This window comes from Pipistrellus kuhlii, unplaced genomic scaffold (assembly GCF_014108245.1).
Source record: "Pipistrellus kuhlii isolate mPipKuh1 unplaced genomic scaffold, mPipKuh1.p scaffold_m20_p_2, whole genome shotgun sequence".
NCBI classification, from domain to species: Eukaryota; Metazoa; Chordata; class Mammalia; order Chiroptera; family Vespertilionidae; genus Pipistrellus; species Pipistrellus kuhlii.
In genome coordinates, this window is record NW_023425515.1 from 46,838,791 (window position 1) to 46,854,769 (window position 15,979).

Below are 15,979 nucleotides of genomic sequence, written 5' to 3' on the forward strand. Positions count from 1 at the left end.
GAGTTAAATAAGTCCCTTTTGGTTATAGTCTCTTTTGGGTACCTGTTAGTTACCTCAAACTTATACCTCCCTTTGCCATCCCCTGAATATATAAACCAATACCCAAGTATATATATTTTCAAATACCCTTCAGGAAAATGACTAAACTATAATGTTGCTCACTTCTGCATCACATAGACTGAAGTTGGAACAATATAGAAATTGCATGGTTCCCGCACAAGGATGATACACAGGTTCGTGAAGAGTTCCATATTAAAAAAAATAAAATAAATAAAATATATATATGAATATAAAATGCAGTGTCTCATATTTCAAGTTATGCATGATATACAATACTATAAAATATGCAAATTCATAATATGTTACTGAACAAGAATGTATTGGGGCCTTAATATAGTTTTTGTAATATACTTCCTTAAGGTAAATTATGAATACATTTTTAAAAAGATGAGAGGTGGGAAAAAGGGCAAATAGCTCTGTGCAACATCCTTGGTTTTCCATCTGCTACTGCATTATCATAAAGGACTGTCCAATGGGTAAACGAAAAAGATAAGTAATGATAGATCACATTTATCAAATGCTTCACTATGTGCTAGGCATTCTAAACATTTTATGTGAAACTAATTCACTTGACCCTAAAAAATACCCTATGATGTAGGCTCTTTTATCACTCCCCCAAAAGAAACAAAAAAATAACTAATTCACAGTAACAATTTCAATTGTTAGTACATTCTATTAAAATAGCATGGTTACTGGAAGTATAACTGGTCCTTCCCTGGCAGCAAAATTTTAAATTATGCAGCCTATTTTTATTTAGAAGAAACCACCAGGTTCAAACTGACTAGCAGGGGTCTTCAAATTACGGCCCGCAGGCCACATGCAGCCTGCAGAGGAGTCTGATCCGGCCCGCCAGGTTTTTTGGGCAGTGAGCGCAGCCGAGGTGTTACAGTAGGAATTAGTAGTTCATATAGTCTGGCCCTCCAGCTCTCTGAGGGACTGTGATCTGGTCCCCACTTTAAAAAGTTTGAGGACCCCTGGACTATAGGATAAAACAAAGAAAAAAAAAATTCTTACAATGCTTACTGATGAAGAAATGTGCAGCAAGAACTCAAGTACTCAACTTCTTGAGATAATACCTTGGGTCAGCTGTACTTTGTCATTAAAAGACATACTGAAACAGTAGTAAGTAGTAAGATATACTTAAATGTATATCAGTAGTAAGATATGCATAAATGAAAGAAAAAGGGAAAGTATTTACTTGGCTGACAATGCAAGTAACATGAAAGTGGCTGATGAAAGAGAAATGAAAATTTCCCGGTCCATGGTCTAAACTTAATTTTCAGTGACACCTTAGTCTTGGACAAGAAAAAGAGTGCGATCAAACTAGTGACAATGTCTTGTAGAGACTCATATGGTTGAGATGTTTTTAGTTTATTGAAAAATAAAGCTCTTCAACAGTTAATAGCAGAAAAACTTAAAGTATCCTAAAGTATAAGGAATATTGGATGTGATTAAATGTGTTTTAGTTTAAACTAAAACATCCTTAAAGTTTTTAACGACAATAAAGTAAAGCAATCAGAATCAGATTGCACTGTTATACATTCCTTAACCTTATGGCTCAAATAGTTTGTGAAAATGGTACATTTCTGTTTTTAAATATAGGAGAAGTCAAAGTGAAGTAATTCATTAAGAAAGAGAAAAACATTTTTTGACAATGCTTTCATAATGCTGTGTATATGTACAGACCTAAGAATGAAAGATAAATGTATATGGTACTGTTACTCCATTTTGATTGTTTTAAAAAAAACACAAATAGAACAAGATGTTTTCAACTGCTAAAGGACACAAACTGGATGGATTGATATAAGGCAATGTGATACATAGCTCTTAACAAGTATAACTGAAATTATATATCCATATGAGTGTTGGTCCTTTCAAAATAATCAACCCTGAGTTACAAATTTATATATAAAGAATATATAGCCCTAGTTGGTTTGGCTCAGGGGGTAGAGCATTGGCCTGCAGACCAAAGGGTCTCAGGTTCGATTCCGGTCAAGGGCATGTATCTCAGTTGCAGGCTCCTTGCTGGCCTGGGCCCAGATTGGGTCCTGTGCAGGAGGCAACCAACTGATGTTTCTCTCACATCAATATTTCTCTCTGCCTTTCCCTCTCCCAGTCTTTCTGAAAAATCAGTGGAAAAATACTCTCAGGTAAGGAATTAAAAAAAGAAAAATGAACATTAGTGATATTTACATGACTTATTTAATGAACACATTTTTCAAGAAATACAGTATTTTTAGTCTCTTTCCCTAAAAGACATACAAGTAAAAATGTTATAATCAGGACTATAGAGGTGATAAAAATCTCTTTATAAAGACATAGGTAATCATCAACTCTTAATTTCTGATCAATAATCTACATTTGCTTTTTAAGGCCAGATTGTCTTTCTCTGCTACTTAGCACATTCCTAGATAAGCCTTTCTTCTTTGGGTGTCCATGCTAACAAGCTCAAAGAATGAAAACACTTTAAGATTAAACAAAATTACCAGAAAGCAAATCTGTTATTCAAAGTACATAACAAACTGTGAAGAACTTTTTAAAAAAATGTATTTTATTGATTTTTTACAGAGAGGGAGATAGTTAGAAACAGCAATGAGAGAGGAGAACATCTATCAGCTGCCTCCTGCACACCCGCCACTGGGGTGTGCACTCTGGCCACTGAGCCAAACCGGTTAGGGGACTGTGAAGTACTTTTTAAGAATTTGACCTTGTCATGCCCTAACCGGTTTGGCTCAGCAGTTAGCGTTGGCCTGTGAATTCAAGGGTCCCAGGTTCGATTCCGGTCAAGGGCATATCCCTTGGTTGCAGGCACATCCCCAGTGGGGGCTGTGCAGGAGGCAGCTGATTGATGTCTCTCTCTCATTGATGTTTCTGGCTCTCCTTCCTCTCCGTAAAAAAATCAATAAAATATATATTTTGAAAAAGAATTTTACTTTGTCACTATTTTCCCCCTCCAATTGCTAAGTTCAATAGTTGCTTGCATCGTGTATATTTAATGATGAAAGCAGAATCCTACTAAAAGCTTACCAAATTGATACCTACACAACACATTCTGAACCTTAGCTCAAATAAATGTCTGGTCATAGAATTTTTTTAAAAAGCTGGGAATAAATGGGTTCTATTTCACAATGAAGTCTCATAACAAGCAGAACCTCAGGAATTCTCAAAAGCACCAGTGAGCACACTGGCTAACAGTTCAGGGAATCATCTTTTGGATGGTTTGAGAATCACCTGGAAACTTAGCCGACATTGGTGATGTTGGTAAGAGGAGTTTCAATGACTTGTTGAGGACAGACATGATAAGCAATGTCAGAGGAAGTCTGTTTTAAAAGGAAGATATGCTTGGTTTGCTGAGGTTGAGAGAGAAGAGTGAAGGGTGAGCTGGGAGAAGTGAGAGTTCTCCCAGGTGGAGAACAGATCTTTGGTGGGGTTAGCTGCTGAGATGAACATCTTCCATCGTGACCAAAAGGAAGGAGGCAGAGAGAGAAAATTCTGGTGATAGGGTAGAAGGTGTTGAGATGGTGGAATAAAAGAGGTGGGAGTCATGAGAGAGAGCCTGGAGAAAAAGGAGAAAAATCCTAGGAGCAAAATGAGTGATTGGTGAATAACACCAAGAGCCGAGAAATAATCAGTGTAAATGTGTTAAACAGTGCTGGTGTTACAGAAACGATCATTAATCTGGGGCATTCATTAGACATCTGTAAAAAAAATGCCGACCGGTTTGGCTCAGTGGATAGAGCATCGGCCTGAGGACTGAAGGGTCCCAGGTTAGATTCTGGTCAAGGGCATGTACCTTGGTTGTGGGCATATCCCCAGTAGGGTGTGTGCAGGAGGCAGCTGATCAATATTTCTCTCCTATTGATATTTCTAACTCTCTATCCCTCTCCCTTCCTCTCTGTAAAAAATCAATAAAATATATTTTAAAAAATCTTTATGTGAGTTAAAAACAAAGAAAAAATATACACAATTTGAGACTGGGGAAAAAAACTTGGAAAAAATCACCTATCACGGCTTATTTACATATCTTAAAATTTGTAAGTTCAAGTACTGTATTGGGATTTGAAGATGGGGCCTTTGTGTGGTAATTAGCATTAGATGAGGTCATGAGGGTGGGGCCTCATGATTGGTTACTGTCCTTATGAGACACCAGAGAGACTGCTCTGTCCCTGTGTGTACATATAGTGAGGGGGTCCTCTAAACACATAGCAAGATGGTGGCAGCCTATACACATCAAGAGGCTTTTGAATAAAACCTACCTTGCTGGCCTCTTAATCTTGAACTTGAGCCCCTGAACTGTGAGAAATAAATTTCTGCTGATTAAACTACTTGGCCTATGGTATTTTGTTATGGCAGCCTGAACTGACCAAGAAAAAACTCTTACCATAAACACCTCAGGAAAGATATTGAATTTGTGAAATAAGAACAGAGGCTGTAAAAAGGGAGATCAGAAAAACAAGAATGAGCTTTTGAAAATTAAAGATGTGATGCTTGACATATGTTCAAAAAAGGATCAGAGGTCAAATCAAGAAAATTCTCTTAGAAAGTTAGAAACAAAAGGCAGAGATGGTAAGCGGGAGAGGAAGGTAAGACAGACAGAAGATTAATGCTGGAATTCCAGAAAGAAATACTAGGGGGTGAGGAGGAAGAGTGTGGTGATTATTAAATAATACAAGAATTGCCCAGAATTGAAGGAAATGAGTCTGTGACTAAGACAGCCTACCAAATGACCGGAGCTAATTAAAACATACGCACCTTCACCAAGGCACTTCATGGTAAAATTTTAGAACAAAATTTCCTGGAGCAGAAAAATAGGTTACATACAAAAATGTTATCAGAAATGGCAGGTTAAAAGAAGTAGTGACTTCAAAATTCTCAAGAAAGATGATATAAACCTAAAATCCTGTATTATCAGTTAAATATGAAACATTTTCTTTAAAATCTTACATACATGTATCCTTTCTCAGAAAGCTAGTAAAAGTACTTCTCCAAAATAAGAGAATAAACCAAACAATTAGATATGGTATTCAGGAAACAAAGGTTTTAACTCAGGAGAAATGTGAAGCTGAGTTTCAGCTGAGTCCAGCCTCCAGCCCCAGGCATGTTGCCAGAAAGGAGGTGCACTATCTGAGACTGTATAGAAAATAGTCTTCGGAATGCATCTGTAATGATTTTGGAAAAACTTAGTGATAGAAACAGAAGCTTTCAAAGTAAACAAAAAGACAAGAAAAGCAAATTGTGAAAGAAATGACATGTAATGGTGAACAAAACACCTACATGGTCATGAGCTAAAAAAACCTATTAATTGAATTAAACATTACCATATCTCTTCCCAGCCCTGTGTGGCTCAGTAGTTGAGCACTGATCCATGAACCAGGAAGTCAGTTTGATTCCAGCTCAGGGCACATGCCCAGGTTGAGGGCTTGATCCCGTGTGGAGTGTGCAGGAGGCAGCCGATCAATGATTCTCTCTCATCATTGATGTTTTTCTCTCTCTCCCATCCTCTCTGAAATCAACAAAAATATCTTAAAAGAAATTAACAAAAATTGCCATCTCTCACAAGTGGGAGACTGAAGAGTAGAAATGGGAGAATGGGATGGTATGATAGCACCCAAATTCTCAGCTGTCGTAACTAAAGTAAAATTTAGAAATGTCAATAAATACATGTTTAAGTATATAACAGAAAAGTGAAGAATGCCTGGCCGATAGTACTCAGTGGCTGAGCACCAACCCATAAATCAGGAGATCAGGGTTTTCAGGCCCCATGTCCTTGTTGCAGGCTCGATCCCCAGGAAGGGGCATGCAGGAGGCAGATAATCAATGATTTTCTCTTAGATCTCTCTCCCTCTCTCTGAAATCAATAAAAACGTATTTTTTTTTTTTACAGTGAAGATTAATGCATGCTAAAAACAGCTCAAATTTTAAAACAGGTGCTTCTGTGAAGTAAGACTTGGCAGCGGGGAAGTTTAAAGCATGGAACCAACACTATTTATTACAAAGTCCTTTAAGATCAGTATTAATTTTTTTAAAAGGATCAAAAAAAAATTTTTATTGCTTTTTAGAGAGAAAAAGGGAGAGGGAAAGAAACATGGATGTGAGAGTGAAACATCGATTGGCTGCCTCCTGCACGCCTCCTACCAGGGATGGAATGATAACCTGACTAGGAATCAAACTGGCACCCCTTTGGTGCACTGGGTGGCACCAAGACAACTGAGCCACACCAGCCAGCACGGATTAGTATCAATCTTTAATCTATGCACATTACTTTGTTAAAAACCTAGAATAACTAAACCTAAAAAGACCTGTTTGTGGTTCTACTCTTCCTGCTCTTTCAAAGATAAAAGTTGTTAAATAATTTAGCATAAAAAATAATTTCCTAAAAAAAAAAAAAGCCGCAAATATTAAAGTTGCAGTAAAACATGCATTAAGCTCATGTAAATAGTGCTCTTCAAATCAATCATACAGGACTTTTTGAACTTTTCGTAGGCAAAGTTTTAAATATCTGCTATAATTAAATACAAAAATGTAATAGCACTGAACAGCTTGACAATGTAAAAAATGTATTTTAAGCAGTCATTGCCTATACTCTCTACTCCATGCTAAAATATATATATATATCCCTATCCAGTTTGGCTCAGTGGACAGAGCGTCCGCCTGTGGACTCAAGGGTCCCAGGTTCTATTCCAGTCAAGGGTATGCAAAAGTGGTTGTGGGAACATTCCCAGTAGGGGGTGTACAGAAGGCAGCTGATTGATGTTTCTCACTCTCTATCCCTCTCCCTTCCTCTGTAAATAACTAAAATATATATTTTTAAAAAGTATAATCTTAGTTCTTTTAAATATATTTTTTGATTTCAGAAAGAAAGGGAGTTAGAAACATTAATAATGAGAATCATTGATTGGCTGTCTCTTGCACACCCCCTACTGGGGATCAAACTCGCAAGTCAGCAAGTCAGTAACTCCTGCATGTGCCTTTGTCTGGGGAACCTGACCCTTCAGTCTGCAGGCCGAAGCTCCATCAACTGGGTCAACTCTGCTAGGGCTAATTTTTTTTTTGTGTGTGTGTTTTAATATATTTTATTGATTTTTTATAGAGAGGAAGGGAGATACTTAGAAACATCGATGAGAGAGTCATCGATCAGCTGCCTCCTGCATGCCCCCCACTGAGGATGTGCCCACAACCAAGGTACATGCCCTTGACCGGAATCGAACCCAGGGCCCTTGAGTCCGCAGGCCGACACTCTATCCACTGAGCCAAACCAGTCGTGGCTAGTTTTGTTTTTTGATAGTGAGCTCTCCATACTGAAGCTGTTCTCCATGTCAGGGTATCGGACATTCCTACTTCACTGCCTGCCTATAAACAAGTGATTCCTTAAATTATTGTACTCTTAAAGTTCTCTTGGTGCATTTAACACAGAAACGCTAGTATGATTATTACTTCAGTCAGGTAAGCATTAGAATTCCAGGCCAAGTTACTGGAGGTGTCTAATAGATCAGAAGTGTTTTAACTGGGTCTGAGAGTGAGAACATTTCTAAGAAATTTATTTGGAACCTGGTTTAGAAGAGGGAAGGCTCATGCTTACTACCCATAGTTCTAGAAGCTTTTTAAATTTGGACTTTGTAATACATTAAAAATGGTGCCATGACATGTTTTAAAAAAACACTTAAAAAAATACTAGAATGCTCTTGAAAACCTATTACACTTATTCTTTTAAGGTATTCTAATTTAAAGAAGTTTAAGAAAGGGAAAAATTAACATAGAAAAGTTTATTTCTAGCCCTGAAAGAACAAAATTATTGAACAAAGTAATCAAATACAGCAGTTAATGTCAATGAAACAATTAAATAATTGAATGGGATTAAATAAAAAATAAGTCAATATAAAATTTGAAGACTAAACAGCAAAGCTACTTTCACTTAATTACATTTCTATTTACCACAACAAAAAAAAAAAGCAACAAAAAATGTTTAATTCCAAATATGTAATATGTAATTCTCTAGTTTTCTTCATACAGAATGAAAATTTGTTTAGCATTTCTTTCTCCCTCTCACTTGGCAACCTTCTAGAATTGAGAATGAGAGACTTCACTTCTCTCAAGGCCAGGCCAGTGTTTGATTCTCCTTTGTAATTCCCACAATACCTACCACAGTGTCTTTGCCCAAGTGGCCAATAAATGTGTTGAGGGGGAAAAAAGCATATGTCTCTGTGTTTTTTTGTTCCTTTCTTATACACATGCATATACATGCACTGTAAAAAAACTGATTTTAATTGTTTAAATATCTATTGTGGGAGCAACAGACAAGGAAAATCTTTGTATTACTATGAAATTCTACTATTAAAACCCCCCAAAATGAGTACTAATCTGAATTTTGGCTATATTCTAGAATTGATTTTTTGACATTTCACTAGATATGGACCTCAGTATATTTTAAAACTTTTAAAAGACTGATGCAAATTCTTTAAGCACTCACTTTTTTTCTAACTATAGCAATACTTTCTAACTATAGCAATATGATGATATCTAGTATTATTCTGGTTAGAATACAGTATATTTAAACAAATGTGCTTATGTGAGCCCTCAAAGAAATACTCACAGGTTTTTAATTGTTTATTAAAGGCACAGGTTCATTTAGGACTGGTGGTAACTAGATAAGCAGCTTCATATTTATATATGGAAGGAAAGAGAATTCATACAGTGTGCCAGGCAGTCAACACGTGAAGAGAGAGTTGTGTTAGTCTTTGTTTCTGATGCTATCACAATTTCTCTACTTGTTTACTATCCTAGGTAGGATAAAATACTCAATATTTTCACGGTATCCCAGTTTTAACTGCCCTCCAAAGCAGCAAAAGGATCAAAAGGAGAAGGAAACTTTAAGAATGCTAGAGTCTAAAAATATAATAAATAAGTACAACAGTAATACTGTCCTAGTAATATGAGGACTAAAGTAACTTTTAGATTTCCATGGGAATTTTCTTTCTAAAGTGATGACAAAACGGGTGAGTGCAAAAGGCAGATAGGTATTTAGAAAACATGAACCTTGATTCAGATATAATTTTTCTTTCAACAAGATCTAAAAACTTTAATTTACAATTAACTAATAAATCACAATTTCATATTGCTTTTAAGATTATTCTGTTTAAAAATGACACATTTCAGAATTAACCAAAGTATATTTCTATTACAAGTTAGTTAGTTTATCCAAGTAAGTAAAGAATAAACCACAGTGTAGCTCCCTTAACCTAGGAGTCAGGTTTTAACGACAAAGTCCGTTGCCAGCAATGGACATGCAGGTAACCATCAAAAGTTGTAAATACAAATCCCAAACTGCTCTTATAAATTGAAAAGACCTTTGTTGAGTCATAGGAATAAAAATGGGGCATTGGCACTATATTCAATGAATATGGTCTTTACGACTTATGCATGGAAGCGCCATCTAGAGTGGTCACGATGATCACAGTCTTATCATCGAGTTGTTTTTCATTGGTAGCATCTTCTTCACCACAATCCATCCAGACTATTTACAAAGAATGTTCAAATCTGGAATTCAAAGGCAAAGTCGCTTTCCACCGTAAGTAAACTTGGCTTGTTTCTGTAATTTAATAGTAACTATAGAAGGCAAATATAATCCAGAGAAATCTGAAATAAAAAATCAAATTGAAAACAGAGACCATTAAGTGCTCTAGATAAAAGTTCCATGAACTATTTTTTTTTTTAACCTTCCTGTACTATCAATAAAGAACAGCCATTTCTATCCTTATAACTACATCTTATACACAGATGATGGGAATGATAGGAAATAAATCAGTATTAGTTCCCCTCAATGTACTCCAAAACATCAAAATCATTTTTATTCATGATTTGTACTGTTACACAATGGCAAGTATGGATGAACTTAGGAGAATGGTGGGAACATTCCCGTCTTCCAGAACCAAACCACAGATGTTTCTCTTTTATGTGGTCCTTGGCATGCCAGAAGGAACAATACTGCATCCAAATGCAAAACAATAGGGAAAAAAATGAGAGGAAGAGGAGAGAAAGAGATAGAGAGGGGAGAAGAGAGGGCACTCTAATAATTAATGCTACAGGTCACAGACCTTTTAAAATCTTTAAAATTAAAAAAAAAAAAAGTATTGCTATCAACAAGAACATTTCATTTTTCTTCCTTTCTCCAGTTTTTTTTTTACATGAATATTATTTCCTTATTTGAAAAAAAAATCCAAAGTAACTCAACATCTTAAATGATACATGAATTTATCAAGAAATACTTTATCACTTAAGTTCTCAGTGTCAGAACAATGTTGGTAATGGTTTGGCAACAATGTTTATAACAGATCTGTAGTTTACTGGTCAGTAGTTCCATCTCTATGTACTGACAATTCTCTTTCATCAATGTACTCTCAGCTAATTATGTTAGAGCTCACCAAGGTTCAAGTCTCTCACTTTGTCTTTACTGGCTCCAAATATTTTTCTCCTTTAAATGGAAAAAAAGAGTTTATTTTTAAAATCTGAAAAGTCAATGGTTATTACAGTATTTACCAGGGGGTGGGGGCAGTAGGGTGACAGAGGGTTAATTAAACAAACAAACTAAAATTACAACATATACAGAAACTTATTTCCAAAATGAAGGGGACACAGAGGAAGGGGAAAGCAGCGGCACTAACAAAAGTTGGAACAAGAACAAATCACTCTGGTTCCAGAAGCCGTATCTGAAGAGGAAACAGTCAAAAAGGAAACAAAACTGCAAAGATGTAGAGCCAATGGGATTCTTTCTCTGTCTCAATGATTTAGTTATAAATATAGATTATTAGTCTTCTCTCTATACATGTAACAAATGCCAAACATTTCACTACCATGAAATTTCTAAAACGGACTTTCACATTTGTTAAAAAAGGTAAAAATCACATACTTTTCTTCCCTTCCCCCAGTTCAAATTCTGAACTGAAATATTACATGTACAATAGCTGGTTCTAACTTCTGTACAAAGTTAAACCATTATCAAGCTCCTTTGCCAATATAAGGAGCTACATAATTTCTATCAAAATTGCCTCAAATTTAGGCCTAAGAAAAACTTCTCAAAGCAACTCAAAAGGAGCAAGTCAAGGAAAAAGAAAGCTACAAAGAGAGAAAAGAAGACTAGCAAATGAACAAATACTCTGAAAAACTCGAATCTACTATTCAAGTACTGAAAATACCTCCAAAGGGACAATCAATGTGACCTACTACAATGAACTCCGCAAAATAAAAGGCAAATCTCGAGCATGATAAATGGCCCGGATGGGCTGTCTGCTGAAAGAAGTAAGGCTAGTGATTCAGTCCACAATTCCTTTTGGACCCTGAAGAAGGGATTCAATAGAAAGTTGTCATTCTGTTTTGTAATTTTCTCTTGGTTGTCTTCAGGTAGTAGTAGTTTGCTTTTCCCCTCCACGTTACGCAGGACATTTCCTTAAACCCCAAAAGAGTAATAATTTTCATATATTAAAAGACTTCTTTTAGAAAATGGAAAAAGAATATGAGGCCACGACAATGATGTTAACGATTACTCTTCATTGCTTCTTTAGCTGCCATAATCAATGGTGTCAAGCTAGATAATGGTTTGGCCAGTTTCAGGAAGGGATGCTGCCAGAAAGAGGGGAGAGAAAAAAAAAGTATAAATGTCACCCGTTTAGAAGCTAAATATTTCCTTTCAATTAAAAACCCAAAGATTTTAATGGGCTATAGTTTATTTAATAAACATATTTCATACCTGCATAAAATCAGCATAACCAATACATTTCTTTTATAGTTGAAAGCATGGTCTTTTTAGTTTTTATACTGTTACAAAATCTCAGTTAAATGCCCCAGATACCCATGCTAGCAAAGAACTGGCCTGAAAATTAATAACATGTAAAAATTCATATACTTATAACTAGAGGCTCAGTGCATGAAATTCGTGCACGTGTGTGTGTGTGTGTGTGTGTGTGTGTGTGTGTATGTGTGTGTGTGGTGGTGGTGGTGGTGTCGTCCCTCAGCCTGGCCTGTGCCCTCTCCCTCCTTTCACAATCAGTACCCCTCAGGCAGGGTCCCTAGGCCTGGCCGGCAATAAGGGCCTATCGAAGCTTTCCTTCCCCGGCTACCACTGCTTGCCATCTGTGTGGTGCTGCCCCCCTGGCCCCGACCACCAGTCACCTCCCTCTGCGGGCGACACGCGTAGGGTTCGATCACCTGGCTGGCCTAGGCCTTGTTCTGCGGGCGATCACTGGCTAGCCCCGCACACCTGCCGCATCACTGGATAGTGATTTGGGCCTCTTTCTGTGAGGTGATTGATCACGGGGTCCCCAGACTGATCGCCCCACAGTGGGAGGCCCCACCAACCCGCCTCAGTGCCACCGGCCAGGTGGCTGGGCCTCCCTCGGTGGCCCCCAGTTGGGGCTCCTCGATTGATCACCTTGCAGAGGATGGCCTGGGCCTCCCCCCACCCTTTTTTAAATAAATCTTTATTGTTCAGATTATTACAATTGTTCCCCTTTTTCCACCCATAGCTCCCCCCCACCCAGTTCGCACACCACCCTCTGCCCTTACCACCCTCTCAGTCCTTATCCATAGGTGTACAGTTTTTGTCCAGTCTCTTCCCGCATCCCCACACTCATTTCCCCCGAGAATTGTCAGTCCATTCCCTTTCTATGCCCCTGATTCTATTATATTCACCAGTTTATTCTGTTGATCAGATGTTTTATTCACTTTTTAGATTCCCTAGTTGATAGATATGTATTTGTTGTTCATAATTTTTATCTTTACCTTTTTCTTCTTCCGCTTGCTGAATACCTTTCAGCATTTCATATAATACTGGTTTGGTGGTAATAAACTCCTTTAGCTTTTTATTATTTGTGAAGCTCTTTATCTGACCTTCCATTCTGAATGATAGCTTTGCTGGGTAGAGTAATCTTGGTTGTAGGTACTTGCTATTCATCACTTTGAATATTTTTTGCCACTCCCATCTGGCCTGCATAGTTTCTGTTGAGAAATCAGGTGTAAGAAATATGGGTGCTCCCCTGTAGGTAACTAACTGTTTTTCTCTTGCTACTTGTAAGAATCTCTTTGTCTTTTGCTTTTGGCATTATGATGTGTCTTGGTGTGGTCCTCTTTGGATTCCTTTTGTTTGGGGTTGTGTGTGCTTCTTGGACTTGTAAGTCTATTTCTTTCACCAGGTGGGGGAAGTTTTCAGTCATTTCATCAAATAGGTTTACAGTATCTTGCTCTCTTTCTTCTTCTGGCACCCCATAAATTGGATATTGGTATGCTTGAAGTTGTCCCAGACTGCTAGATAGTCCAGTTTCTCCCCATATGAGTCTGTGTTCCCACAGTCTCACCCGGAACTGGAGTTCAGAACAGCTGGGAGCTTTTGTCTCTCTCCCGATTGAGGAAGCCAGCCGCATACTTAGTTGCGTCCTCACCGCGCACGCACCTCTGTACCTCTGGCTTCTGCAGCTCCTCAGTGTCTCAGTGTGCTTTTCTCTTTCCTTCTAGTTGTAGAATGTACTCAGCCAGCATTCCTGTGGTTTTGGATGATGTCCGTTTTGTCTTCTAGTTGTTTTGAAGTTGTGTGAGGCAGCAGTTCAGGTGTTTACCTATGCCACCATCTTGGTTTATCCTCTGGGCCTCTCCTTTTGGGGTGATTATGGAGCCCCCCTCCATTGATCGCCCTCCTGGCTGGTGGCCTGGGCCTCCCTCAGTGGGGTGATTGTGGGGCAATAGCAGGCCCCTCAACCAATTGCATCACACCCGCCTTGGCTGGCTTGGCACCAGTGCATGTCCTAGCATGGTCGTCCTGCTATTCGGTCGTGCAGTTGATTTGCATATTATGCTTTTATTATTAAAGATGGACATTTTATTTCCAGCAAATAAAATCTTAAACTGTGGCAGCTGCAATGCTTCTAGTGGTGAATGAGCAATGAAATGTAACTAACAGACCTATGTAATCTTTGTTTGTTACTCAAAAAAGCCAACTTTTTTCCAAAAATAGTATCATTTCCAAATTCACCTGTAACAATTCTTTGGCTGAACCCCTTTTCTCCACATCCATCTCCAAACATCGATTTAAGAAATCCCGAAATATTGGGGAAAGTTTCTCTGGATTCTGAAGTTCTGGAGTTCCATTAGTGGCTATCAGGTACAAGGCCTAAGAAAAAAAAAAGAACATCTTTTATATTCTTAAGATAGTAACTCAACAAAGTGAGAAAGCACTTGATATAAAGTTTATGGACCTTTTACTTCTGTAAAGACAATCACCATAAATACTAAAATGAGGTTAGTATTATTTCTATCCTCTTGGATTAGATATTTTTCCTTTATTTTAGATGTTTCAAAAATTAGCTGCTGCTTCTTTGTGTGTGTGTGTGTGTGTGTGTGTGTGTGTGTAGGGTAGAGCTTATAAATACAATACATATTGATAAAAAGAAATAAAATACGGCCCTCAATGGTTTGGCTCAGCGGTTAGAGCAAAGCATGTGGACTGAAGGGTCCTGGGTTTGATTCCAGTCAAGTGCACGTGCTAGGGTTGTGAGCTTGATCCTCAGTAGGGGGTGTGTAGGAGGTAACCAATCAATGATTCTCATCAATGATGTTTCTCCCCCTCTCTCCCCCTTCTTCTCTGAAATCCATAAAAATATAGATTAAAAAAAAAAAAGAAATATAATATGTAAGGGTATAAAAAAATGACCACAATCCTATCATTAACATATAGAATCCCACTTACCTTTCTCAAGCTTTATTCAAGTCACACTACATTTCAAAACAATGTAGTTTATTGAAACTTTTTTTTTGAAAAAAAAGAAAAAAAGAAAACACAAGTTATATCTATGTAGCTATAGATGAAGAAGCAGCCAGAGCACAGAGGATTTTTAAGACTGAAAATACTCTATATACTAAATGATGAACACATGCTATCCATTATACATTTGTCTAAACCAGTGGTTCTCAACCTTTCTAATGCCAAGACCCTTTAAGACAGTTCCTCATGTTGTGGTGACCCCAATCATAAAATTATTTTCGTTGCTACTTCATGACTGTAATTTTGCTACTGTTATGAATCGTAATGTAAATATCTGCATTTTCCAATCGTTTTAGGTCACCACAACATGAGGAACTATCTTTTTTTTTTTTTTTTTAATATATTTTATTGATTTTTTACAGAGAGGGGGAGAGAGAGAGAGAGAGAGTTAGAAACATTGATAATAGAGAATCATTGATCAGCTGCCTCTTGCACACCCCCCACTGGGGATGTGCCTGCAACCAAGGTATTTGCTCTTGACTGGAATCGAACCTGGGACCTTTCAGTTCGCAGGCCGACACTCTATCCACTGAGCCAAATCGGTCTCAGCATGAGGAACTGTCTTAAAGGGTCTCAGCACTAGAAAGGTTGAGAACCACTGCTGTAACCCAAAGAATGTACACCACCCCAAACATGAATCCTAATGTAAACTATGGACTCCGGATGATGATAATGTGTCAATGTAGGTTCACTGATTAAGAAATGTAAGCTTGTCCTAGTCGTGTGGCTCAGTTGGCTGGAGCGTCGTCCCATACACAAAAAGGTGGTGGGTTCAATTCCAGATCAGGGCACATACCAGGCCGCAGGTTCCATCCCTGGTCAGGGCAAGTGCACAGGAGGCAACTGATCAATATTTCTCTCTCTCTCCCTCGTCCTCTCTCTAAAACCTCTTAAATAATAGTAACAATAAATAAAATAAAAACAGAAATAGTTTAAAAAATGTAAGCTCTGATGAGGGATGTTGATAATGTAAAAATACACTGTATAAAAATGTGAACATATAGCCTCATTTAAAGTTTCTGCCATTAAAAAAAGGTACCAACTGACACTTGTACCATCAGTATACCAATGTGCTCTTTCCCTGTCACTAAGTTAATTTCTCTTTATATGACATTT

The 15,979-nt window shown here is 37.7% G+C and overlaps 1 protein-coding gene and 1 non-coding gene across 2 annotated transcripts in view; one reads left to right on the forward strand and one right to left on the reverse strand.

Moving 5' to 3' along the window:
- Window positions 1–154: 154 nt before the first annotated feature.
- Window positions 155–257, forward strand: LOC118725060. The gene has a single exon (XR_004989811.1). It is a non-coding gene; the product is annotated as a U6 spliceosomal RNA (small nuclear RNA).
- Window positions 258–8,370: 8,113 nt separating this feature from the next.
- PAK2 (p21 (RAC1) activated kinase 2) overlaps window positions 8,371–15,979 on the reverse strand; it is an 83,700-nt gene continuing 76,091 nt past the window's right edge. The window contains exons 14-15 of the mRNA XM_036448492.2: window positions 14,075–14,212; window positions 8,371–11,673 (exon numbers count right to left, since the gene is read on the reverse strand). Coding sequence (XP_036304385.1) covers window positions 11,587–11,673; window positions 14,075–14,212 — 225 coding nt within the window. The 3' untranslated portion in view covers window positions 8,371–11,586. The remainder of the gene's footprint in view (window positions 11,674–14,074; window positions 14,213–15,979) is intronic.